General features: G+C 40.6%; 1 protein-coding gene and 1 pseudogene across 3 annotated transcripts; one reads left to right on the top strand and one right to left on the bottom strand.

Annotated features, from left to right (window-relative positions):
* The first annotated feature begins 4,293 nt into the window (after window positions 1-4,293).
* Window positions 4,294-7,188, top strand: LOC111323555 (uncharacterized). 2 transcript variants are annotated; one of them, XM_088731798.1, is made up of 3 exons: window positions 4,294-4,466; window positions 5,921-6,063; window positions 6,401-7,188. In XM_088731798.1, the coding sequence occupies exon 3, from the start codon at window positions 6,428-6,430 to the stop codon at window positions 7,052-7,054; it is 627 nt and encodes a 208-aa protein (XP_088587924.1). In that variant the 5' UTR covers window positions 4,294-4,466; window positions 5,921-6,063; window positions 6,401-6,427; the 3' UTR covers window positions 7,055-7,188. The 2 variants fall into 2 exon arrangements, with proteins under 2 accessions (XP_088587924.1, XP_022782673.2); XM_022926938.2 differs by lacking the exon at window positions 5,921-6,063 and having other exon boundaries at window positions 4,295-4,466.
* Window positions 7,189-13,149: 5,961 nt separating this feature from the next.
* Window positions 13,150-17,603, bottom strand: LOC111323603 (uncharacterized; annotated as a pseudogene). Its single transcript, XR_002694174.2, has 2 exons — window positions 17,249-17,603; window positions 13,150-16,710 (listed from the first exon to the last, which is right to left on the bottom strand). The product of XR_002694174.2 is annotated as an uncharacterized LOC111323603 (transcript).
* Between the last annotated feature and the right edge of the window lie 8,239 nt (window positions 17,604-25,842).

Genomic DNA, 25,842 nt, shown 5'->3' with positions numbered 1-25,842 from the left:
TAAATAAATATCCGCGAAATTCGCCCGCACTGATAACAGTTTGGCGTGTTGGACAATAAATAGCTTATTAGACGTTTTGTTGTGTAGTATCGCTGAGTATTTTTACTCGCTATTTGTATTTTGACGAGCCCTACGGGCTCGTCAAAATACGGCACAACTCGTAAAAATATTCAGCGATACTACACAACAAAACCTCTAAACAGATATATCTGTTAAGCAATAGTGAAAATCAGACCTGAAAAAATTCAGGCCTGTACGGGATTCGAACCACTGACCTATATATCTAAGTACTGACCTCTTAGACTAACAACAAATGCGACCCACTGGTATTTAATGAGCAAGGCTGGAATTCATGGATACTCAGAAAGATTGTTTTTAAAGCTAACGAAATCAGAGCTTTTAAGTGTTTTTCGACGGAAGATTTGGCGGGAAGATGACAAATTATTTGATCTCTTCCGGCTTACAAGGAGTCTCAGAGGTCTCCTTTACAATGTCCGGAGAAGAGGGGTTTGTTGAAGTCCTAAATATAATAACTTTCCTAAATGTAATAAAGTTTTAAAGGTAATATCACTTAGTCCTTAATGTAATGTAATAACATTTGGTCCTAAATCTAATAAGCCTCCAATGGAATCGTTTGACTGCGCTAGTGCATTGTTGTTATTAGCGGACACCCGCACTGAGGTGTTCAAGCGACATCTGTTGCACCGAAAATCCTCTGACCAGTATTCATGTCACATTGCGGGCTCGCTGATATCAATTAGCATCTTTTTACCTGCTAGTCGCAAGTCGAGTAGCACTGGCTGGAGACCGTTATACTGACAGCATGAACTGACAGCTGGCTAAACAATGAGTACGCTGACCAATACCTTCATATATCACTGGCTCAGACTCTTAAGTACAATAGATTTTGGACAAATGTGATAATGTTATACTTGTGTGATCAGTGACGGAGGTACCAGTCTTAAACCAAATTAAAAACTTAGACAAGGAAGTTTGCAGACTTGTAAGTCGGACAATTTGCAGGCTCGGATATAAATTTTTTGTCTTTACTTTCTCGACCAGACCTTGTTAGCATGCGCATTTTGTTTCCCGATTCGGGCCTTGTGACAGCCCTCTAGAGAGTTAATGCCTATAAGAATAGAGACAAGATGATTTTTCTCCCCAAGAGAACATAATTAGGGCCAATCATGTTCTCTTGACCTTGAAATGCATGCAACAAATCCAACAAACAAAAAAGTTATTGTACGGATCTGCATCAAATTATATACTCAGTTGCTTACATTTAACAGGTGTAAATGAAAAGAAGCTGCTGACCAGTACATTCAAAATGGTTATTTATGTCAAAGGCTGTAAATGATGTCCCGGTCCCCAAAAACTCACGCAAAAATTTGTGCTCTTGCTTTCCCAGAAATGTAAGTAAAACCAATCGTGTAAGCCGTTTTTTAATGGTCTACTAATTGATTTAAAGAAAAAAAAGGAGACATGGTTTGCTCGACGCGTTGATCTCCTCAACGATCAAACATTAGATAACAAAAATAACCTGACTCTGAAACAGACTTTTCTTCTTCGGAATCGGCACTATGAGACTGACATGCGCGTAAAGAGCAGAACTTTTCCGTTTCAAATTAACTGTCAGTAACACAAAAGATTTGCCCATTAACGTTGTATCGATTGGTTGAACTTACTTGGAAAAGATTCTTGAGTTCATATGGCAACGAAGTTTTGACTGGTGATGATAAAAATAGCAATAAGGGCGAAAATCATTTTACGAGCCCGTGAAATATTTCCGGAAGTTTTCTTTGAGATCTACATCGAATGTAGCACGCTAATACTTGCTTTGATTCAACATCATGATGAGATTTACTATCTTAGCCACTATAGTTTTAACATTACTAGCAGTATTGTGGGATAGGTCTGTGGCCCATAAAGATCATGAAAACTCTGAAGGGAACAGGAAACCCTCTGCTTTAGTAGACGACGTCTATGAAGCCCTCATCGACCTTGCGTGCAGCTGCTGTGTGATACTGGAGAGCCGGCGAAAGGGAGTATCCATCTAAGAAGACCATGGTGATAAGGCACCATATTGCGAGGGACGTCGAATGTTAAAATCCTCAGAAGTAAACAAAGTAGTGGTTGAGGAATTTGAAAGGAAGAAAGGATCTGGTGCGGGGATGCTGGCTTTCTCTCTGAGGGACAACCTTTTTGGAAGAAAGTCGAACTAAAACCATGAGAAAGGAAATTTAGTGTACTTAGAAAGTAATCCGTGCGAAAGCGGCGGCTTCCCTCTTTAGGAGTACTTGGCAGCTGATGAGTTCGCTTGCTGGTACGACCATTTAACTCATATGGCGCGGAATGGGACCAATGGGGATCAGATAACAATGTATGCAGCAGCAAACAACATCGATATCCAAATAGTGTCCTCTCTAGGAGTTGGTGGGCAGCATGTATTCAGTTCTTCAGTAAATGTTTTAGCAGCTACCATGTACCTAAGAACTACGGCGAACACTATATGAGCTTGGAACAAGTTACGCATCACAACCATGGACGGTAGTAAAGAAGACTACGAAGCTAATGACCCAGGAGAAGGAGAAGTTTCCGAGGATTATGCAAATAAAATGCATACGGAGTAGGATTTTGAAATGGATGCTGTTGATTATCAGGATGACATTGACGCAAAAAGTGGGCCTGGTAGTATCGTCGACGATGGTGGCGACACGGGTATGACTGCAGATATAGCTAAAGGATTACACATGGTTGCCGAACGAACGAAACGGAGCCTGAATTGCAAAATGAAGTCCCCAAAGGCATAGTCAACGATGGTGATAAGCTAATAGATGTTCAGTTTTTTTTAGACTAGGCATCGACTTATTTGCGGCGAGAAGGGATGACGAATGTCACATTGCAAATCTTCTTTTTAGTTGCAGTCGTAAGTGTGGGGCCTGGTGACTAAGATTAGACGCAGCTGGGGCGGTAGGTGCCAAGCATTCTGACTGTACAGCATAACTGGACAACAACTGAAACCAGCGGTCAAACGTTGGGCATATGCGAGTGGATCAATCTGGCCAGCGGCGCACAAATTAAATTCCTCGCGCAGAATTTTAAACGAAAACATCAAGAATCGACCGCTGTTGCAAAATAAGTAAAAGAAAATTTATAAAAATCAGAAGTGAAAAGAAAAACTGGAGACTTTTCAAACGCAAAGCTTATTCAAGTACTTTATCATTCTGTTTTGAGCCTAACTAAATACACCTCTGCGCTTCTAAAACACAATGACTCACTCGCTTGTGTGGTTGTTTGTAACTTTTGGACAATGTCTGCGACGAAGTCGCAAAAAGCAGCAGAAGACAGTCAAAACAAAGAAAACATTTAAACGACCCTCTTGGGTTTACTGTGCTATAAACACAGTTGGCTCTCTTTCTCGATTCTCAAAATAAACAAATCATTCTTGATTCTTACTGGAGTGAAATCTCTTTGCTTTATAATCAATCCTTCATCGACAAAGCCAAAAGTAAAATCTATCTTAAATCGAAGTCGTTTACCGTCTTTCTTTCAATTTTGGCTAATTTTCTCACACTGAAATTATCATTTACACTCAATGGAATATAATTTTAACTGATACTGTCTATCTGAAGAAATATACATTCCTTATCTTCGAAAAAATCCGTTCAAAACATCAGGTAAATCGACGAAGTTCTTCAGCTGCTTATAAATACCGTTGACTAACATGCGTGATGATCGTTTTGCAAGTTGTGAGAACATCGTCCCTAGGCTTGAGACCCCGCCAATTTCCCCCTTCCCCCTCCCCCACTCGAACCGGCCCTAAATTTCCTTAGATAACCTCATCGACAGGCAGTGCCAAGGATTTTTAATAAAATGAAAGCTAGAAATTAAACTAACTCGAGCTCTGCTATTAGGCTTGGCTAAATCTATACATTAATGAGACTGATTAATTATTTGAAGCCTAGTTTCAACTCTAGCTTCCCATCGGGAATTACCTAAGGATATAAAATATGTGATTTAGCGGACGGTACTAATTTACTCCGATGATGACCTAATGTAGAAAAAGTTTGGTTTTTTACTTTTCCGAAATAAATTTTTGCTTGGTAAATAGCTCATTTCTAAACCTATGCTAAGATTGAAAGGTTTTAAAATAATTTTTTCTTTGAATTTCTGTGTGTTTGTTCTCAAGGTCATATTTAAGAGTATCCAGTGCGAATTGTGTAATACCGCTGGGATGAATTGTCTTTATTCAAAAGAGAAATTTCCTTTTCTTAAGGCACATCACGCCACATTTCCTCTTTCTCAAGAACAATAGAAGGACTCGGTCGGAGCGCAACCTCAGTCGCCTTCCCAACACTGAGAGCAAGTTTCAGAAAGAATTTGGTGATGTAACTGCGCATTTCCGATGTATAAATCATTTCGCTGATCAGCCTCATTGCGTGCTGTCAAGAAACTTGAATTTCAAGGTAGGTATATGACAAGACCAATCACCAGATATAGATGAATGTCTGCGATAACTGTTCGCTGTGTGCGCAAACGGCATCTTTCTTGACAGGACAAGAAAGATGACTACACGTTATCGCTTTCTGGTCGATGTCCCTTGTTAGTCCCTTTTTAAACAGTCACAACAGAAAAGAGAAAGCAAATACCTCAACCAAATACCGAGACGATCGCTCATCGCGAAACTGAAATACATTTTCCAACCTTTTCGCACAGTAAAAGAAATATCTCTCAAAGTCTAACTTAAAGCAGATGCAAAGGGTTGCATTGAAGACCATTTAATGAGTTTAAGACTAAGGAAAGTACATATACTGCGGGACTTTTCAAAAGCCTTCAGCCGCCTCATCACTTTCGATTTCTTCCAACACAATGTCCACCACAGCTTGTGGCATATTTTGGAAGACGCCAAGGAGAAATTAAAATACAATATGTCCTATATATATTGAGAAGAAAATGCGAAGAATACGCCTTTACCTGCTGTAGATTAAAGAGTTGTATTCCTGAATATAGGAAATGTTGAAATTTATGTAAATTCTGTTTGGAAACAGTTTCCGCCTCAGTTCTTTCATACAGCCTTAATTGTTCCCAGTCTGAATGGGTAAACAACACTAGTGGTAATATTAAATTAACTACATTGTTCGTTTACAACTGCCACAATGCTTCCGCAAGTTCTGAATTGTCTTCTCATAAATTCCTATAGGATACCAAGGTTAAGAATTTTCAGTTTTCATGCTATGATTCTTCAACAATTAGCCCCGGGTTGTGGTGTTTTAAATCTGCACTAGTAAATGGTCAGTCAAATAATTTCGTCTCGACCGTTTAGTCTCGTGATCGGTTGTTTTTAATTGCCGTGACTCGTGATTGTAAAAAGTTAAAAGCCGTGAACTGTGAACGATATGTCAGTTGTGATACGTGAAACAAGGAAACTATTTTCCGTTATCTGTGATTACTGAAAAGATAACACATTTTTTCCGTGAAAAATTACTTGCCGAAAATATAAATCTCCTGTCCAAGCCTGTTCGGTCAAAATGGCCGGATTGGTCAGCGCTCTATTGTTTTGAGATCTGTCAATTTGATGCCAAAAGCCCATCAGTATGAAGTTTTTTTTAGCTTCTCATCCTACATCTCAAGCAAAAAAAAAAACAAACAAACCCTGATTCAATTAGCGAGCGAGCCCGCAGTACGTCATGAATTTTGGTCAGAGGATTCTCTGGTGCAACTGTTGTCGCTTTAAAATCTCAACGTGGATGTACAAGCACAGTTAAACTATTGCATTGGAGACTTACTACATTTAGGACCAAATGTTATTACATTTAGGACTTTTTTACATTTACGACAAAATGTTATTACACTTACGACTTTTTTACATTTAGGAAAGTCATTACATCATAGTTAATCTATTAACTATGATTACATTTAGGACTTAAGGTACTGAGTACATTCAGATTTGCAATTTCGCGGAAGGTATCTTACGTCAACCTGGACGTTTGTTTTCTTCTCATTGCAAAGAGCTTCGTGCTTAATTGTCCACTCGCTCGAGGTTTTGAGACTAAATCAGTAAAGGTAAGAGCAAAACTGATATTATAAGATAAATCCTGAAGTAATTTAAGGTCTCTCTACACACACACACACATGCACATAAATGATTCTGCAGATAACCTCATTACATTGGAGTTTATAACTCCAGTGGATTCAGCGTAAAAACTTATGATCATTAAAAATACCAAGAACGCAGAGCAACTCTCAATAATGCCGGAGTCCAGACATTTAACAAGTTTGTACTCTCTCACATGCATGAAACAAGTCCTGCATCGTAATGATTTAAGTTGGAGGAAAGCCTCCGATCCTCCTAAATAATGTAGTATATCATTCATTTTTGTTTGACTTATTGCATTCATAGGTTGCCGTTGCTTGGAGGTAAACTAACATGTCTGACAGAGATCGCTCGAGTGCTAACCCAGGGAGGACCGAACTCGAACAAGTGCACACCAAACGAGTTGAGATTAAAGATGTTACAGTCACCGTTAAAGTCAGAAATGAAATCCACGCGCATACAAATCATTACATTAAGCAGAGCAAACCTTACTTCCCGAACGAGAAGTTGCGCACCTACATCGATTGTCCTTACTTTTTAAGAATCGCGCGATGGCTGTGTGGTGCCAGCCTCTTTGGAGCCCTTGTTGCTGCTGGTGCATCAAAGGCTATTCCTGCGTTCTTTCTCGTTTCCTGCCTGCTGTTCTTCTTGTTTTATTGCCAACACGAGTGGGTGAATCAGAAAACTCTGCCTATTGTTCACAAACAGCCCTTCCTCAATAGCCAGGCAGGCCCTAACAAGTTCTACGAGGTAACTGTCACTGAACTTGACGGAATTGCTCTCCAGAATTACCAAGCTGGGATTGGTTTTGTTAAACTTTCACAGGGTAAGATCAAATTTCAAGCATTTAACGAAACCGCGATGAAACGCATGTTTGAAGCTAGATGTCAGTCTCGGTTGATGCTTCTCCTTTTCTTGGCGGCCTCTGTCTACAACTGCTATTTTGTGGCAGCCTATTGACTGACCGAGCCGACGCAAGACAGATGTTATGTTATGCAGATGACAGTAAAACTGTAGCTTAGTCTAGCTTACTTGAAGCAATCTGATTTGTAGATATAAATAATCACAGAAATAAAGCAACAGATTTCCACCGAGTTATGTTGATAAGCTTGAACAACACATAACGTGAATAGCCGCTTGGGCTTGTGAGTTTTCGAAAATTTGTTTTTTTAAATCGGAAAACAGCTAGATATGTTTTAGCTCTTGTTCATGAAATGTTACTGGATTGGGTCAATGTAAACATTCATCATGTAACTTGCGTGACAACATATCCAAGTACTGACCTCTTATAATACTAATAATAATAATAATTTATCAATTTATAGTGCGCTTTTTACATATAATGATCAAAAGCGCATTACACTTTTGATTAAATTAAATATTAACTTAAACAATATAATATGTCAAACTGAGAATAGAACTGAATATAAAATTGCTCACCGATAAAAAGTTTTAAAAAGATAAGTCTTAATATGCGCCTTAAAACTGTTCATATTAGTAATCGCACGAAGTTCTTTTGGAAGAGAGTTCCAAAGCCTTGGCGCTACTACCATAAAAGCCCGATCACCTAACGTCTTGGATCGAGTAGCTGGCATAGAAAGTAAAATACTATCTGAAGATCTAAGGTTATATAAGGACGATTTAAATGTTAGTAAATCACATAGATATTTAGGAGCAAGGCCGTGAATTGCTTTGAACGTAATAAGCAGAATCTTAAATTCTATCCGGGCTTTAACAGGCGGCCAATGCAGACCGCGAAGAAGGGGTGAGACATGACAAAACCTAGATGCATAGACTAACAACAAATTATGCGACCCACTGGTATTTAATAAGCAAAGCTGGAATTCATGGATACTCAGAAATATTGTTTTTAAAGCTAACCATGGAAATCATTTCCCGGAGGCTTTAAGTGTTTTTCGAGTGAGTGGGGTATGAGGGAAGGGTGGGGGGGTTGGGTGGGGAGCTGCCTCAGCCCACATGTTTCCATGACAGTTGAAATAATCAGTGAGGTTCGTTGGCTCGAGTTACAATTTTCTCAGAAAGACCGACATAACTGATCATTGTTGTGCTTCAGGCCGATCAAATGTCGCATTTTTCGAAAGTCCTTATTGAATTTGTCATCATTTGTTCACATTCTCCGCCTTTATAAACAATACAACCCTTACGGTATACCTTACCAGACGGGTAAAAATCACTCGGTTGTCAATCCCGAGACGGAAGGGAACTAAATCAGCCCATGTTTGTGGAAAGAATCTTTACACGACGGGTTTTTCCTCGAACGTGTCTTGTCAGAGCGATAATGTCTGTGTCAACGGTGGCTGAACCTTTCCGCTACAGGCAAACGAGAATAGACAGTGTTGGCCATAAAGTGAATATTCCTCACGCCTCGGTGCATCGTTTCACAAATATCTTCATCGTAAAGAGCAGGCGCTTTATCACTGATGCCATGCCGAGATTGGAGGAAGCTTCGTGTTGTATTAGCGACATAAAGATTAAATTTAATGTCAGAACACGATTAGCTCGATGGCACTCGTTGAGTTTAACTTGTGTATGATATGGTTAGCTTGGTCTGCAGTCGCTCCCAGAAGACATCAGGTCTACGATAAGATCTTAGTGAAACCAGCAAAATAAATGCCTCTACCTTGATGAATAATATTGCTTGTATAATTCCGTTGTTCAGCATTGACTGAAACAGTGTTTAAACTGGAATATTTTTTAGACTTGACTTCTTGACAGATAATAATAATAATAATAATAATAATAATAATAATAATAACACCTCTATTTAGACACGATAATGTTTAAAGCTGAACAGCTTGTGGGGTCGTGTGTAAATCTAAATAAACTCTAAATTAAATAAATTCAAATGATGATGGTTTTTGGGGAGAGGGGAAAACAGGAGTACCCAGAGAAAAACCTCTCGGAGCAGAGTAGAGAACCAACAAACTCAATCCACTTATGACGCCGGGTCCGGGAATCGAACCCGGGACACATTGGTGGAAGGCGAGCGCTCTCGCCACTACGCCAAAGCTGCTCCCCTTTTTATCAAAACGAAGTTGTGTTAGCTTCAGTTGTTTGTTATGTTAAAACAGCATAAAGTTGGTAGCAAGCCGAGCGAAGATTGAAGGAGGTTTTAGATGTCGCATATAATCTGCTTCGCTGCTTTATTTGTTGCCAATGCTTGGGACGGTTTTCCAACGGATGTGTCTAGTAATTGTACTAAAGGTTGTTTTCTAGAGCCAAAAAGCACAAGGTTTTGGAATTTATTTTAGCGAGCTTGAAATGAAACAACTACTATCGAATGTCAATTAGATATAGTTTCAGAGAAAATCGAATTTTATAGCTCAAATTTTATTGAATCATCATCATCATCAGTCTTCTTCGTGCTCTGTTGCGCATAAGGCCTTGATACTTCTCTTCCATCGGTCCCAGTCTCTTGTAATAATCCTCGCTTCTTCCCACGACTTCCAACCTGCCTCACTTCTTTCCTTTTCAATCGATCGCCTCTAAGTTGTTTTGGGCGTGGCCACCTTTCTCTTACCGTCTGGTGACCATGTGAGGGCTATGACGCAGTGGTGGTCTTGCGGCGTCCTCAAGACATTTCCAAGAAACTTCCACCTCCTTCTCCTGACTTCTATGCTCATCGGCGCGGATCCGGTTTCTTTTTGTAATTCCTCCTTTGAAATGATGTACGGCCAAAATATACCTTGATTAACAATTGGTTCATGTTTTAGCGTGCACTATCGAGTTATGGAGCACGCGGGAAGTTTGGGGAGCACGAAAGAAGCGTAAGAGTTGCCCGAGGCGATAGCCGAGGGCAACTCTAGCTTCTTGAGTGCTCTCCAAACTTCCCACGTGCTCCATAACTCGATAGTGCACAGCTGAAAGCATGAACCAATTGTTTTAGAACATAGCCGGTGGAATTGTGCATCAAATCCGACGCGAAAAATGGACAACAATTAACAATTGGTTCAGGCTTTAGCGTGCACTATCGAGTTATGGAGCACGCGGGAAGTTTGGAGAGCACGAAAGAAGCGTAAGAGTTGCCCAAGGCGATAGCCGAAGGCAACTCTAGCTTCTTGAGTTGTATCCATTATTGTCGCGAAATATATTATTTTTCCCCGCGCTAGCAATGGCCGCTCGCGCGAAAAAAAAAATTTCTGGCGAAGCAATTTGCTGACGCTATCAGCGTGCACTATCGGGATTTTGAGCACGCGTACGTAGATTGAATTTGATTGCGCGGTTCTGCTAGCTATGTTCTAACTTCTCTTCTGGCACTGGTACTGAAAAGAATCAAGTTTCTTGTAATCTTTAGCATTTGTCTTCCATGTTTCACTTCCATAAAAAAGGACCGGTTTCACGAGGGTGTTGAATAGCTTAACCTTTGTCTTCTTACTATATTGCTTGGAGCTCCACACTTTTCTCAACTTCCTGAATGCTGTCTTGGCCTTACAAAGTCTGCTTTCTATGTCCTTATCTGCTCCCCCATCCGCACTTACACAGTAAGTGCAGTCCTTTGTTTCCTGGATGTCTTGACCATTTTGGAATTTGATCGAGTTGTTGCTCTTGCAATTAATTTTCAGCATGCGTGTTTTCGATTTGCTGATGTTGAGTCCCACTCTCTGAGCTGCCTCTGTTAAATTTTATTGAATGCACAAACAAATTCCTGCAAATAACTCCTGCTATTTACTAAAACTGAGAATGTTTTCAATGTATTATACCAAAGTAAAACCCAGAATTCAAAGTTTGCAGCCCCTTGGCGGTTTTTATGGGCTAGATTTGACGAAGTGATGATATAGTCCATTGCGCTTATTATTTGCAAAAGGCCTCTGAGGAATCTGATGGGGCCTGTCGACATGAAGAGGAGTGGTTACTAAGTACATGTATTTTTGTTCATTTTTTTGCAGGTCTTAAAGCAATCGAATCCTCCACTGTTTCGCTGTAACACGATCCCTTTCCCAGAAAAATTACCGAGTAGAACACGCTTTGTGTTTCATATTAGAGACTTAATGCAATTCAACCACGACGGTTGCGGCAGCTGGAACTTGACACGTGCGTTCTAAATTCAATGTTTTTTTTTTTTAACTCCCTAGCCGTCCGCTGCAAAACAAAAAATATTGATAGACTGCAGTTATTTTATACTTCCTCCAAGTCTTTTGTAAATGGTACACCCTGACGATTTCAATTTACTGCATGTCAGCTTTTAACAGAAGATCGAATCGCCCTCATATGAGTGGAAGGCAAGTTTCTCCTCTGTTTTTCAAGCAACAAAGTTGATTGACCTTTCAGTCAAAGATTATTTTCCTCGGCGTTTTTCTGATCTTTTCTTCTCCTTCTATCTTTTTTTTTTCGTCAAAAACGCTTCAACCTCATTTTATCTCTCATCGCCTTATCATTCTCTGGTGTTCAGTTAACATTAGGTTGACAGGAAGTTGAAAAATATAATGTCTTCCAAGTTTCATTTTAGCCAATCAGTAATGGGGAGAGGAGTGGAATATTCTGCATAGGTCGCTTTGTTTTGGCACTTAATATATTTGTAGAGGAGTAATGCTACGAGTCCTGATACAAGCTAGTGAAGCATGGATTACATATGTTACAGTGAGAAGACATTGTCGAAGAGAATTGTAACTGTAAACATCGTCAATTAATCATTGGCTATTGATCTTGAGAAGACATTCTCGAAGAGTATTGTAACTGTAAACATCCTCAATTATTCATGGCTATTGACCTTAAATGCATGGAAGATTATTTCCTGTATTTTTACAAAGGGTGAGCGACAATTTCAACTCTAGGAATTGATCTTTATTAAATGAAAAACAAAGCAATTTTCTACAGAACAAGGTAATTATTAAATGGTTGCCGTTGCTACAAACCATAACTTGCTGAATGTTTTGTCCGTACCAGTGTTCATAATTAACACTATCGCCCCTTTGTCATTTCATAGCCATCATTGTAAAATATCAGCCTTTTTTGCACTTGATGCACCTTACTGAAATAAAATAAGGGACGTTTCTCTCCGTTAAAATCTGTTCAGCTTTGCCTTAAGCCGAATTTCCTTAACAAAAACACAAGTCGACAAGGCTCTTTAGATTTTTTATATCGACCATTTTTAGTTCTGTACTTCTTGCCGTTCTCCTTGCCAATACTTGTCACGTTGTTCCGCATATTCTTGCTGGTAGATTTGATCGTGGCTAGCATGTTCTAATGGAATATTTAGTATTGAATCGACTAAATCCACCTCACAGTCTAAGCTGACATTGCATTTGATGAACCTGCGTGATAAAGGCTATCGTTTATTTGCAAGTGGCGTAAAGATATCAACAATTATTAATTTTTTCCTGTGGTGTCTGCCAGCATAGAAGCGAAATAAAATTATATAAGGATTGAGTATTCGATTTAATCAGCCTTTTTTGCATTCCCCTCACATCTATACCAGTCTGTTATCAAAAAAGAATGATGTTAATTTGTGTTAAGTGAGTCGCAAGAGATGCAAGACTAATGTAGACAAATGTGCCCACGCTGGGTGAACTACGAGAACTGAACTACAAATTTTTCAAAGTGTCTGTAATCTAAGTTCAGTTGGCCCGCACGCCTATTGATACCAAACCGTACCGCAGTCATTTATTAGGGACCTTAAGCAGTCAGGACGGCAACGCCAAGGAAGACTTCGATTAAAAAATGAATTTCTACTCTTAGTTCGAATTTCAAAAATGGCTGCATGAGCTTACTGTCTCATACGGCGCCACAGCTCAACTTCAGCATGACGTATAAAAGTAGCGTTGAGTTCCAAATGGAAATTAAAATAATTTGCCGTCGCGGTTTCGGTTCGAAGACGACGCAAATTTTGGCGATTTCACGTTGTTGTTTTGCATAGCACGGCTAAGAAATGTACAAAGTTTCAAAATGCACGTGCTGAGCTATTGTTTTTCCACGTCCTCGTTGCCGTCGCCGTCGTGGTTGCTTAAGGTCCCTAATGAATGGTTTTTCTGCAAAAATTGATTTCGAAATAAATTTGGTGGTACTAAATTTGTTTTCAAAACGATTGAAACGCGGCCTAAAGACAATTTTTTATTTAATAATCCTTCACAAGAAGTAACTCAGAAAGTTACAACGAGAGATGGTTGTAGTTAAAAGCTAACATGCAATAAAAATCGTCGAGGTGTTCCATTTACAAAAGACTTGGAGGAAAGTATAAAATAACTGCATTCTATCAATATATTTTGTTTTGCAGAGGACGGCTAGGGAGTTAAAAAAAAAAAAAGACATTGAATTAGAACGCACGTGTCAAGTTCTAGCTGCCGCGACCGTCGTGGTTTGCATAAAGTCTCTAATGTGAAACACAAAGCGCGTTGTACTCGAAAATTTTTTCGAGGAAACGGATCTTGTTACAGCGAAACAATGGAGGATTCGATTCCAATTGATGTGATTAGCTAAGACCTTCTGCGAAAATTGAACAAAAATACATGTACTTAGTAACCACTCCTCTCCATGGCAACAGGACCCATCAGATTCCTCAGAACCCTTTTGCAAATAATAATCGCAATGGACTCATCACTTCGTCAGATCCAGCTTATAAAAACCGCCAAGAGGCTGCAAACTTTGGGTTTTACTTTGGTATAATACATTGAAAACATTCTCAGTTTTAGCAAATAGCAGGAGTTATTTGTACGAATTTGTTTGTGCATTCAGTAAAATTTGAGCTATAAAATTTGATTTTCTCGGAAACTATATCAAACTGACATTCGATAATAGTTGTTTCATTTCAAGCTCGCTAAAATAAATTCCAAAACCATGTACTGTTTGGCTTTAGAACACAACCATTAGTACAATTACTAGACTCATCCGTTAAAAAACCGTCCCAAGCATTGGCAACAAATGGAGCAGCGAAGAAGATTATATGCGACAGCTAAAACCTCCTTCAGTCTTCGCTGGGCTTGCTGCCAACTTTATGATGTTTCATCATAACAAACAAAGATGAAGCTAGCACAACTTCGTTTTGATAATAATGATCTGTCAAGAAGTCAAGTCTAAAAAAATACTCCAGTCTAAACACCGTTTCAGTCAATGCCGAACAACGGAATAACACAACTGAGCAATATTATTTATCACTTATGTCATTCAGAGAGTGGAGGAAGCTTCATGTTGTATAAGCGACATAAAGATTAAATTTAATGTCAGAACATGATTCGCTCGATGGCACTCGTTGAGTTTAACTTGTGTATGATGGTATTTCCTCTTTTAACTGTAAGATCTTAAACCGTAGCCTGCTGTGGCACAAAACAGGTTAGTTTGGTCTGCAGTCGCTCAAAAAAGACATCAGGTCTACGATAGGATTCTACTGAAACCAGCAAAATAAATGCCTCTATCTTTGTTTCAATTTACTAAAACCAAGCTGATAGTTGTTGATGATTATATAATTATATCCATCAGAGTTTTTGCCTTAAGTTCTTGTCCTAGACTGCATAGCCATCTTCAGATAATATAGTCCACTCGTCGTAGATGATTCAATCTTTCAAGATTTTAAAAGAGTACAGAAAAGTAAAGGTGGTGTTGTACACTGCGAGAAACAGGAAGACGCCGAGCATGATGCGTGAGTAACGTTTGGCCTTATCCATGATCTGAAAAGCTGCAGGGTGAAAAACTTGGAAGCTGACTCTTCCAGAATTTGTCTTCAGGAAGCCAATTTCCGTATCGTAACTAGAAAGAGCGATCATTTCGAGTTCTGCGACAGTTACCTCGTACAAATTGTTGAGCGTTTGAAGATCATTCTTCACTGGTTGTTTCTTGACGAGTGGAAGTGACTTTCTGTTGACCATTTCATTTTGCAAGTAGAAAGTAATTAATGGAAAACCAGAGATCAGGAAAATCACGGCGCCAGGGAGCGAACCAGCGCCAGCAAAACTAATCACAGCCACAAGAATTGAAAACCACAAGGGTACATCGCGGTAAATTGGTAGATATGCTTGAGGCATAAAGCGCCTGCTCTCTATGATGAAGATGTTTGAGAAACGTAGCACAGAGGCGCGAGGAATATTCACTTTATAGCCAACACTGTCTATTCTTGTTTGCCTGTAGCGAAGAAGTTCAGCCGCCCATGACACAGACATCGTCACACTGGTAAGAACTGTTCCTTAGCCAAGAAAAACTCGTCACGGTATCGACAAGAGTTGATTGTTACTCGTTAAGCGAACTATACCTTTAGTGTTGTACTAAAGGCTGAAAATTGTGGACATACAAAGACAATTTATCAACAGACCTTCGAAGAATCGCTATTACTTCGCGATCGTGAGTGGCAAAATAAAGATCGGTCTTTCCGGGAAAACGGATTGTTCCAATTGTCATGGAAACCTGACTCCAAGAAACGCATGGTATGATAATAGCGAGTGGAAAGGATTATGGATGACAACTATTTGACATATTTTCTCTCTGCTTTGTCTGAGGGGATTTAAGACAGATAGCTAACCTGGTAAGCTTTCCTTTTCCCTCGACATTTACTCCAGGCAGCTCTTTAAGGCTCAATGGATATTGCTAGCTTTATAGTCACTTTCTTCTAGATATCCATGCACTTGAGCCTTACTTATTAAAAACCAGTCAGCCGCATAAATTTGTTGTTAGTCTAAGAGGTCAGTACTTGAGTTTGTTGTCATGCAGTTTTCATGTTGGATAATTAGAAGAGTTGTTGAAAATTCAATCAATCCACCAAATTCTTATAAACAAGAGTTGAAATATACTGAACTGTTTTCGGAGGTTAATGACAAATTTCTCAAACCCTGCAAGCGTTTATGCACGTTATGTTTTGGTAATGAAAGCTTTTCAATACGACTCGATGGAATTCTGTTGATTTATTTCTGTGGTTACTCATAACTACAAATCAGGGATTGCAACAGTGAACTCCATGTAAACTACTGTTTTTTACCATCTGCATAACATGATATCCGTCCGTACAGCGGGCTGGTCAGTCAATGGGCTACCACAAAGTAGCAGTTGTAAATAGAAGCCACCAAGTAAGCGAGCAGCAATACTCGTGACTGACATTTGGTGTCGGACATATGTTTCTTCGCTCTCTTGTTGAATGCCTGAATTTGGATCTTTCCCTGTGAAAGTTTAACAAAACCAATCCCAGCTTGGTAATTTTGGAGAGCAATTCCATCAAGTTCAGTGATGGTCACCTCGTAGAATTTGTTGAGGCCTTTCTGATCATCGAGGAAGGGCTGTTTGTGAACAATAGGCAGAGTTTTCTGATTCACCCACTCGTGTTGGCAAAAGATCATGAAGAGCAGCAGGCAAGCAACGAGAAAGAACGCAGGTACGGCCTTAGATACACCAAAAACAACAATGCCTCCAAAGATGCTAAAACCACCCGGGATTGGGGTGATTCTTAAAAATGCGGACAACTGATGTAAATGGGCAACTTCTCGTTCGGGAAGTAAGGTTTGCTCTGCTTAATGTAATGATTTGTATACGCGTGGATTTCATTTCTGACTTTAACGGTGACAGTAACATCTTTAATCTCAACTCGTTTGGTGTGCACCCGTTCGAGTTCGGTTCTCCCTGGGTTAGCAATCAAGCGATCTCTGTAAGACATGTTAGTTTACCTCCAAGCAACGGGAACCCGGCTATGAATGCAATTGAGTAAATTAGTTAGGCAAAAATAAACATTTTCCATACAACAATGTTTTTACATTTGCTGTTAATTTGACTGAACAATGCAGATAGGGTGAAATTGTGCAAGAAAATAAGCTTCAGGATCGGAGGCTTTCCTCGAATTAAAATCATTTTGTAGAGGGACTTTTTTCAAGAACGTGAGAAGGGACAAATTCTGTTATTTTGTCTGAAGTACGGCAAAATCGAGAAGTGCTCCGCGTTCTACCGTTATTTCAATGTTCATAAGTTTTTACGCTGGTTCTCCATTTGAGGTGTCATGTATTTGTGGCTTCAGGTCCGTGAGCATTGAGTATAAAAGCGAAAGCGGGCAAATAGATTTGAAAGTCACTTCTTCAGTCTCTTCGCATCAGTTCAGTCGGTTTTAATTTCCGTATCAAACGGTTTCGACGTAAACTGAACGAGGTTATCTGTGTGTTATAGTTTTTAGTGCGTAGAGAGAGAGCTGGAATTACTTCAGGGTTTATCTGATGATATCAGTTTTACTCTTACCTTTACTGATTTAGTCCAAAGTATACCTCACACGGGAAGACAATTAAGCAGGAAGCTCTTTGCAAAGCGAAGAATAACAAGTGACCTACGTTGACATAAGATGCCTTCCGCGAAATTGCAAATCTGAAAATACCCAGTACCCTTCCTCTCCGGTCATTGTAATGGAAACCTCAAAGACCCCTTGTAAACCGGAAAAGATCGAATAATTTGCCATCTTCCCATCAAATTCAGCCTATCAATTATACTGGAAGGTTGCCATCTTTGAATTCTGGATTTTAACCTTTGTTATTATCCTCAAGACGATCTCGCTTCTCACAAGTCACATTTGCTATTTACATATGTTTGTTTATTCGTTAGGTAAACTTTGAGCCAATAGATCGATTTCGTGTGACGTCACACATTATTGCGCCCGCCATGTTTGTGCACCTCCTAGGACATGTAAATCTATGCCAAAGCTATATAATATTGGTAGTTTAGCTCACGATTATCATGGATTCCGGCGAAAATACAACAGATCAAAGTCAATTCCCGGACCAAGAACCGTCTACACCGTTGTCTGACTACGCAAAGAAGCTTGATGAGGCAATAAAAAAGCGTTATTTAGAGAAATGAATAAAGGCTGATAGTTTCGAAAGAAACTGTTTGGGGCTGCGTCGGTGGAAGTAACGAAATAATTTGGATATATCAACAAAGTTGAAATGGTAAATTGGCCACCGTAATGATTACAAAAGCTGACGTTTCGAGCGTTAGCCCTTCGTCGGAGCGAATAGAGGAATTGTGGGTTGTGTGTGCTTTTAAAGGCAGAAAATGGAGCTACGTTATTGGTGGGAGCATGGCAACGAGAAAAACATGAATAAATTAGTGGAATGAAAAGCGTTCGTTGATCCCTGTGGGATTTAGACTGCCGGTTTGAAAGATGTAGCTCAGTGGTTAGAGCATCCGACTAGATCACGGAGGGTCGTGGGTTCAAATCCCATCTGGAAACTCGATTTTTCTCTTATATTAAAAAGATGAGCTTTTGTTCTCCGTTGTACCTCAAACCAGGCGGATACGACTCAATTCTGGATCAGAGGCAAATAGTACCGCTGACCAAGCAACTCAGTTTGTAAGACCCAGTGGTGATTTATTGCTCGGTATTTGACAACCGGTAAGACCCGGCGTGAAACTAGTGGAAGCTAGTTTTTAATGTGGAACTCACGTAAAAATGATTAGATCCATTGATTAGATGAACATGCAGTAAGACAGTTACACTAACATATTTTTCAAGGTAAACTTTCTAGCAGTATTAGCAAACAAGTGAGATAAAATATTACGTATGTGTTCCCAAATTCTTCTGACCATTGATCGATCTTTGATATTCCCTTATTTATCTTACTGCGGAATTGTTATATGGGGCCAAGCTTCCAAAAGTTATATTGGGAATCTAGTCGTTTTTTATCGCCGGGAGGGGAGGGGGGTGGAAGATTCCTAGGGAGATGAGTCGCCACCAACTCAGTAAGAGTATAGAGTGGGTCTATAGAAAGTTGAGAGTCAATAAACGGCTAATGAGGGGAGAGAGGGGGACACCTTGAGAATTAATTCTTTTTAACAGAGCCTTACTTTATGAAGGGATCGCCGAGGTAAAATTCTTCTTGACACAACGAAAATCCTCTGAGCCCCCATTCCTCCCTCCCCCCCTCCCCCAAGCATTAACAATAACCGGTGGTTTTATTAAATATCGCCCATCGCCTCTTATACTTTATAGCTTACAGGTCCATTCCGCTTTTTGTCTCATCCAATACTATTCCAGTAAGTATGCTTAACTCTACACCAGTTGTAATGCATGTAATGCATTGAGGCCTTTATCATCAATCACTTAATGTGCATACATATCTATGTTCTCTGCTGATTTATCGGTCTTTAATAGGTAATTATTACAGCTAGATATACCGGCTGTAAGCTTTACTGTCTCGGTCACTACCAGCCTAAATTTTGTGAGCTAGTGTTGTTCTGTACCTGGTTCTTTCTAAAAAATTTATACGATATCTGTAATCTGTTTTGTCCATGGACATTGTAGACATCAAGGGATTTAAAATAGTTTTTGTGTTAAGCGAGGTCTGTAAGGGGCACTCTGCAACTCACTGAATAGCTCCTACTTAAATTGTGTCGGGAACGAGTTACAGTTTATTAGAGTCTCGGTTCATGGCCAAAAAAATGATTTAATGAGAAAATCAGTCGTTCAGCACGTACGTTTTTAAATTTTGTACATGTTGGTTTTTAAAGACTCGTGGTTTCACTTAACTTAGCTTATCATGCTTTCTTATTAATATTTTTAGTAGTGTGGAAAATAAATACATGAAAAAGAAAACAAAATACAGTCGAACCTGTATTTAGCGGCACCTTATAAAGCGGTCAGTTGTCAGAGTCCCCAAATGATTTCCTCTTAAACACTGTAATTTTCTTCTCTTTTTTAAGCAGTCACCTCTTTTAAGCGGGTCGTGGCCTGGTCACCCTTCACCAAGTCACAACGGCCTGTATTTTTCGCCTTCCACCAATGTCGAATAGTCAGTTAAAGCGGAAATACTCAACGAAAGACAAGCTTCCAATATCATGTGTTTTTTGGAATCCGATTCCAACAGTTGGAATAATTCGTTAGGTTGGTTGGCTCGAGTTAAAATTTATTTTATCTTATTCTTACAAAAGATCGAATTGCGCATCTAAGTGGAAGGCATTGCTACATGCATTTTACAACATGCATTTCTCCTCAGTCATTTTTAAGTAACAAAGTTTACGTAGACCTTTCAGTCAAAGATTATTTTCCACAGCGTTTTTCTGATCTTTTCTTATTCTTCGTTTTTTTCCGTCAAAATCGTTTCAAGTTCATGTTTACCTCTCAATAAGTTATGATTCTTATATATTTCGTTGGCATTCGGTTAACAGGAAGTTGGAAAATATTTGTTGTAAAAGTTTCTCTTTAGCCATCGAATATTGTGCATAGATCGTTTTCTTCTGGCACTCAATACTTTTGTAAATGAGTAATGAGGTGAGTTATAATACAACTGAAACATCGATTACAGATCACCCTTATAAATCAAACCCACCTGCGTTCATCCACTTTCATCTGAAACCGTTGGCCGAAAATTTGATACGCAAAGATGTAACTGTAGCCATGGATTTGTCTTTCTCTACAAGGTGTGGAGTGCCTGCTACAGTGAACAGACATTGTCGAAGAGAATTGTAACTGTAAAAATATTTAAGAGCGTTCGTCGAATAAGATCGAGCAGAGATGTTGAAAATAGAAAAATTGAAATTTTTTCAAACTTTGCCAGAACATAGCTATGAATGGCCTTAGTTACGGAAAAATATCAATAATGCCGAGAAAAATTATTTTGGGAGAACGGTGGCATTTTGTGTTTTGGGGGTTCGTAACCGTGTTTTCTCGGTGAAATAGTGCACCTCAAGATAATAGCCGAGAAAATTTTATTTCAACAGCAATTCGGAAACCACATAACAATTCTAAAACGAGAGATGTTTCTCAAAGGTTCTGAAGTATTTTTTCCAAGATTCCTTAAAACTGATTTTTTTACGAATTTTCTAATTCAGGTAAAATTTCACTCATCAAAACATAGCTCAACTTTGGCGACTAAAATCGGCCTTGTTACATGGCTCTATAAACTGAGACAATAACCATTGATCAAGGTTTCTTCTCTTAGAAACTGCAATAAAAGTTTTGGGCTACTTAAAATACGAATTTTAAGAGCGATTTATATAAGTGTATTTGAGCTCAAAAAGCGCGTTCTGTGACCAACGTGACTTACACGTCACATCAAGAAAAACATTATCAAAACACTCGAATTCCCTCCTATATCATACAAAACCTTCGAAACAGGTCTCCTTCATGTTCAAGATACATATAGTTTTCTCCTGAAGCTAAAAAGTCAAGGCAATCTGGGCAATTTTCGATAGTCTACTATATGTAAATTGTTGGTTTTTGGTAAGACCAAATAAAACGAGAATTTTAATTTTACCACGTAAACAGAACGTTACAATTCTAGTGTTCGCGCGCAAGCAGTCTTGGGTATAGCGTTACAACAGTTGCGATGGCCAGCGGCCGCTCCATCCTCCCCCCCCCCCCCAGTAAGTCAATAAGACGAACGACAACCTAAAAACAACCTAAATGAACCTAGATCACAAACAACAAACTAAACAGTTTCCATGAAAGGGCTACAAGTTTTCTCAGTTAGATCAGAATTAAACATCGCTCTCTTCAAACAGATTCCTCCAACACGCATAACTTTGCGGCAAGTCGCATCAGGGTTCTGTTAGGAGTTTTCACTTCTGCCATACGAACTCTACCATCCTTCCCAGGGAATGTCTTTAGAATTCGTCCGAGGAGCCAATGTGACCGAGGCGCATCATCATCCTTCATTAGAATAAGATCTCTTTCCTTCAAGTTCCTTCGTTCTTTATTCCATTTTGGGCGCATTGTCAAGGTAGGTAAGTATTCTTTACGTCACCTCCGCCATATCATGTCAGCTAGCGCTTGGACCATTCTCCAACTCTTTCGGCTATTAATTTCTCGCTCCTCAAATCGGCCAGGTGGACTCTTTGGCGAGGCTCGTCCAATGAGAAAATTGTTTGGCGTCAGCGCTTCGAAATCGTTCGGGTCATCACTGACGGGAGTGAGGGGTCGACTATTAACAATAGCCTCTGTCTCGACAAGGACTGTATGGAGTGTTTTCTCTGGTAATACCTGGTCATTTATGACAGTCTTCATAGCTCTTTTGACCTGCTTGACCATTGACTCGAATATTCCTCCCATGTGTGGGGACGTCGGCGGGTTAAAGTACCAAGTGATCCCTTCTCGGGCCAACTCGCCGGTGATTCGTCCCTGACTCAATGACTTCAAAGCTTCACCTAACTCTCTGTTCGCTCCCACGAAATTAGTTCCGTTGTCTGAACGGATTGTCTTAGGGTTGCCTCTTCTCCCGCGAAACCTTCTCAACGTCATGATGAACGAATCAGTACTCAGATCGCCTGCCAACTCCAGATGGACCGCACGGGTAGTAAGGCATGTGAAGATACACTCCCACCTCTTCTCAGTTACTCTTCCCCTCTTGACACTAACTGGACCAAAATAATGTACATCCGTGTTTGTAAATGGAGGCTCGCTAAGGGCGAGTCGTTCTCTGGGTAAAGAGGCCATCACAGAAACGGTTGGCTTAGCTCTCCTTCTCTTGCAAAGAAGACATCCATTGATGATTCTTCTAATAAATGACCTTCCTCGGAGGATCCAGAACTGTTGGCGCACGAGAGCCAGTGTGTGCTCCCTTCCTACGTGGAAGTGTCTTTCGTGGATGTCTTGAACCAACAGTCTAGACAGAGGATGTACCGGGGAAATTAATGCTTGATGTTTTGCTTCAAATGGTACCGGAGCTTTAGTCAGCCGACCTCCAACTCTGATAATTCCATCAACGAGGACTGGTTGCGGTGGAAGTAGTGGACTGTTAGACGAGAGAGCTCGGTACGCCTGCAGGTCCTCGTAGTCGTCCTTAAACGATTCAATTTGAGCTTGTTTACACAAGGCTAGCGGGGCTCCTTCGAGATCGGCGGCGCTCAAACACATGGTTTGACGTTCTGGAGACGGATTCATCTTCTTTATTTTATACCTCAGAATGAATTTTTATCTCATCCACCAAGCGTACTGCCGACTTAGCTTTCTCCAAGAGGAGTACTTCCTCCATTTCACCATGTTTATAGATGAAGTAGTGGACACCGCAAGGACTGAGCCCTTAAATTCTAGCTCAGTTTCATCCACAATTGGTAATTCCTTAGTACTCGGCCACTCTGCTTCAGGCAACATTAGAAATTCTGGACCACTGATCTATCGACATTTCAGAGTCAACTCCTGAATATCCTTCCCTCTCGTGCAGTCATCGGCCACATTCATTTTGCTAGGAATGTGATGCCACTCTTTAACGTCCGATTTCGAGACGATTTCAGCAACTCTGTGAGACACGTAGGTGCTAAATCTCCGCTTGGTGTTGCTAAGGTAGTGAAACACTATCCTGGAGTCACTCCAGAAATGCGTCTCATCGATTTCAATGTCGATTTCTTCCACTATCTTAGACCTCAGCCTAGTGGCTACAACAGCAGCCTGTAACTCCAGACGCGGAATGGTCAAGGCTTTGATTGGCGCAAGCCTGGTCTTACTTCAAACAAAGCTCACATTGACATTTCCACGAGTCACCGCACGGAAATACGTAACTGCTCCGTAAGCGATTTCTGACGCGTCGCAGAACACGTGTAGTTGTACTTTTAGGCATCGGTCGCGGTGGAAGCCAGACCACCAGGGAATCATGATCGCTTGAGAGGATTTCAAACCTTCTTTCCAACCTTGCCAATTCTGTAGGATATCATTGGGAAGCTCGCTATCCCACTCAATCTGGCGTCTCCACAACTCTTGGATGATCAGTTTCGCCTTTATTACGTAGGGCGCGGCAAGGCATAGGGGATCAAACACGCTACTCGTGGCACTCAATAATCCTCGCTTGGTGTTTGGGAATTTACTCTTCGCTGGTTCAAGACTCAGCAGATCTTGCTCTGCACACCACTTGACGCCTTAGGCTCTTTCTTAAGGCAATCCATTACGATCTAAGTGAATAATGTCGCACGCCACTTCTGACGAAGGGATTGCTGTGAGCACTTCTCGGCTGTTTGACATCCACTTCGTTAGGCGAAACCCGCCAGTTGCTAGGATTCCTATCAAATCTTTAGCCAGATCTGTGGCTTCATCGCAGTTTTGCTTCGATGCTAGGAGGTCATCCATATAGAAATTACGTCGAACAGCGTTGATGGCATCCTCGCTGAATTTCCCTTGCTTAAGCAGTTCTCTGCAACGCATAGTTTGCGCAACACGGTGAATCCACAGCGCCAAACACGTGAACAGTCATCTTATATTCAATTGGTCTCTTCGTTTCATCTAAGTCTCTCCACAAGAAGCGCAAAGAGTCTCTATCTTCTTCACACACTCTCACTTAATGAAACATCTGTTCAATGTCCGCCATCACGCCGATCCTTCCAGTTCGAAATCTCATAAAGACCCCTACCAAGCTGTTCAACAGGTTGGGGCCAGTCAGAAGCTTGTTATTCAAGGAAACACCATCAAATTTTGATGCGGCGTCAAAGACCACACGGACCTTTCCAGGCTTGTTTGGATTAACAACTACATGGTGTGGTAAGTACCATGTTTTTGGGGTTATCACTTTGGCCTCTTCTTGTGTCATCCTTTGGGCGTGTCCTTTAGTGACATAATCGTTGATGACGTTCTGATATTTCTCTGCTAGCTCCGTGTTTTTCTTGAGTTTCTTCTCAGTGGAATGAAGTCTTGAAACTGCCATAGCATAATTGTTAGGCAAGACTGGTTCACATTTCCATAGTAGTGCTGTTTTGTAGTGGCCTTCCTCCTTGACTGTGTTGCTTTCGAGGATGGCCAGAGCTTGTTTGTCTTCAATTGACAAGGTAGACTCAGAGAGAACTCGCTTGGCTGCGTAAGAGTCGATCTCCCAAAATCGTTCGATTTGATGCTGCAATGTAGTCCCTCTATCTGATGCGAGAAAGTTTGCACTAATCGTTTCACAGTGTCCTTGTTTCACATTTCCAAACAGCGTCCATCCAAGAGGGGTCTTTACCGCGATGGGCTCATCCCGTCGCCCCTGGCGGACTTCAAGGTGAATCAATAAGTGAGCCATGTCAGCTCCAATGAGAATCATCACGTCACCACCTTGGAGTTCAGGAAGATCAACGTCAGATAAGTGATTCGACTGCTCGACGGTCCTTTTCTTCGACAACTTGAAAGATGGAATGTTGAGTTTTTTGATGACCCAAGCTCCATGCAACATAACCGGGTCTGGCTGTTCTTTAGAGGGAAGACTAAAGCTTGCCCTGTCTAAGTTCTGAGTAGTAGCTTCATTGCCAACTGTATTAATGTTAAGGCGATATGTCTCGCCAACAAGTTGTAAGCGTTTAGCTAAGTCTTTCCTAATCAGGGTTGAGTCACTTCCAGGATCATGGACAGCAAAAGTGTCAACCGTGTTAATTCGAACTGGGAGCACTTGAAGGAGGACCTTCCGCTGAGGTTGAAAACAGACTTGGTTGATGTTGGTCTGAACGATGGGCAACGAATTCGGACACCGGCTCTGGGTTACAAGCATTTTCCTTTGGAGAAGCCGATGTTTGGATAAAGCTACTTTCGTTGCTGGTGAGGCTAGGACGCGACTCTACTCGAAGATCCTCGTGTAAAAGGGTGTGGTGGGAACGCCCGCACCGTTCTTTAAGACAACGCTTTGTACTCGGGCAATTCTTGACTTGGTGGTTCGTTTTCAAACAATTGAAACAAAGTCCATATTCCCTTGCAATTTTTCGCCTTTCTTGTAGGTGCTTAGACTTAAAGACAGGACAAAAGGCAACAGGGTGTTTGTACTTGCAGATGACACAGCCCTTTTCATTGGATGGGGCTTTCTCCTGCTCTTTGTTCAATGATTGGGTTTGGGCTACTTTGGAATCTGACTAGTCGCTGCTGTTGCTTGGGGCGTCAGGAGACCTTCCTGCCGTCG

Source organism: Stylophora pistillata, chromosome 8, assembly GCF_964205215.1.
Source record: "Stylophora pistillata chromosome 8, jaStyPist1.2, whole genome shotgun sequence".
NCBI classification, from domain to species: domain Eukaryota; kingdom Metazoa; phylum Cnidaria; class Anthozoa; order Scleractinia; family Pocilloporidae; genus Stylophora; species Stylophora pistillata.
Note: the sequence above shows the minus strand (reverse complement) of the source record. Positions and strands in the feature narration are given on the sequence as shown.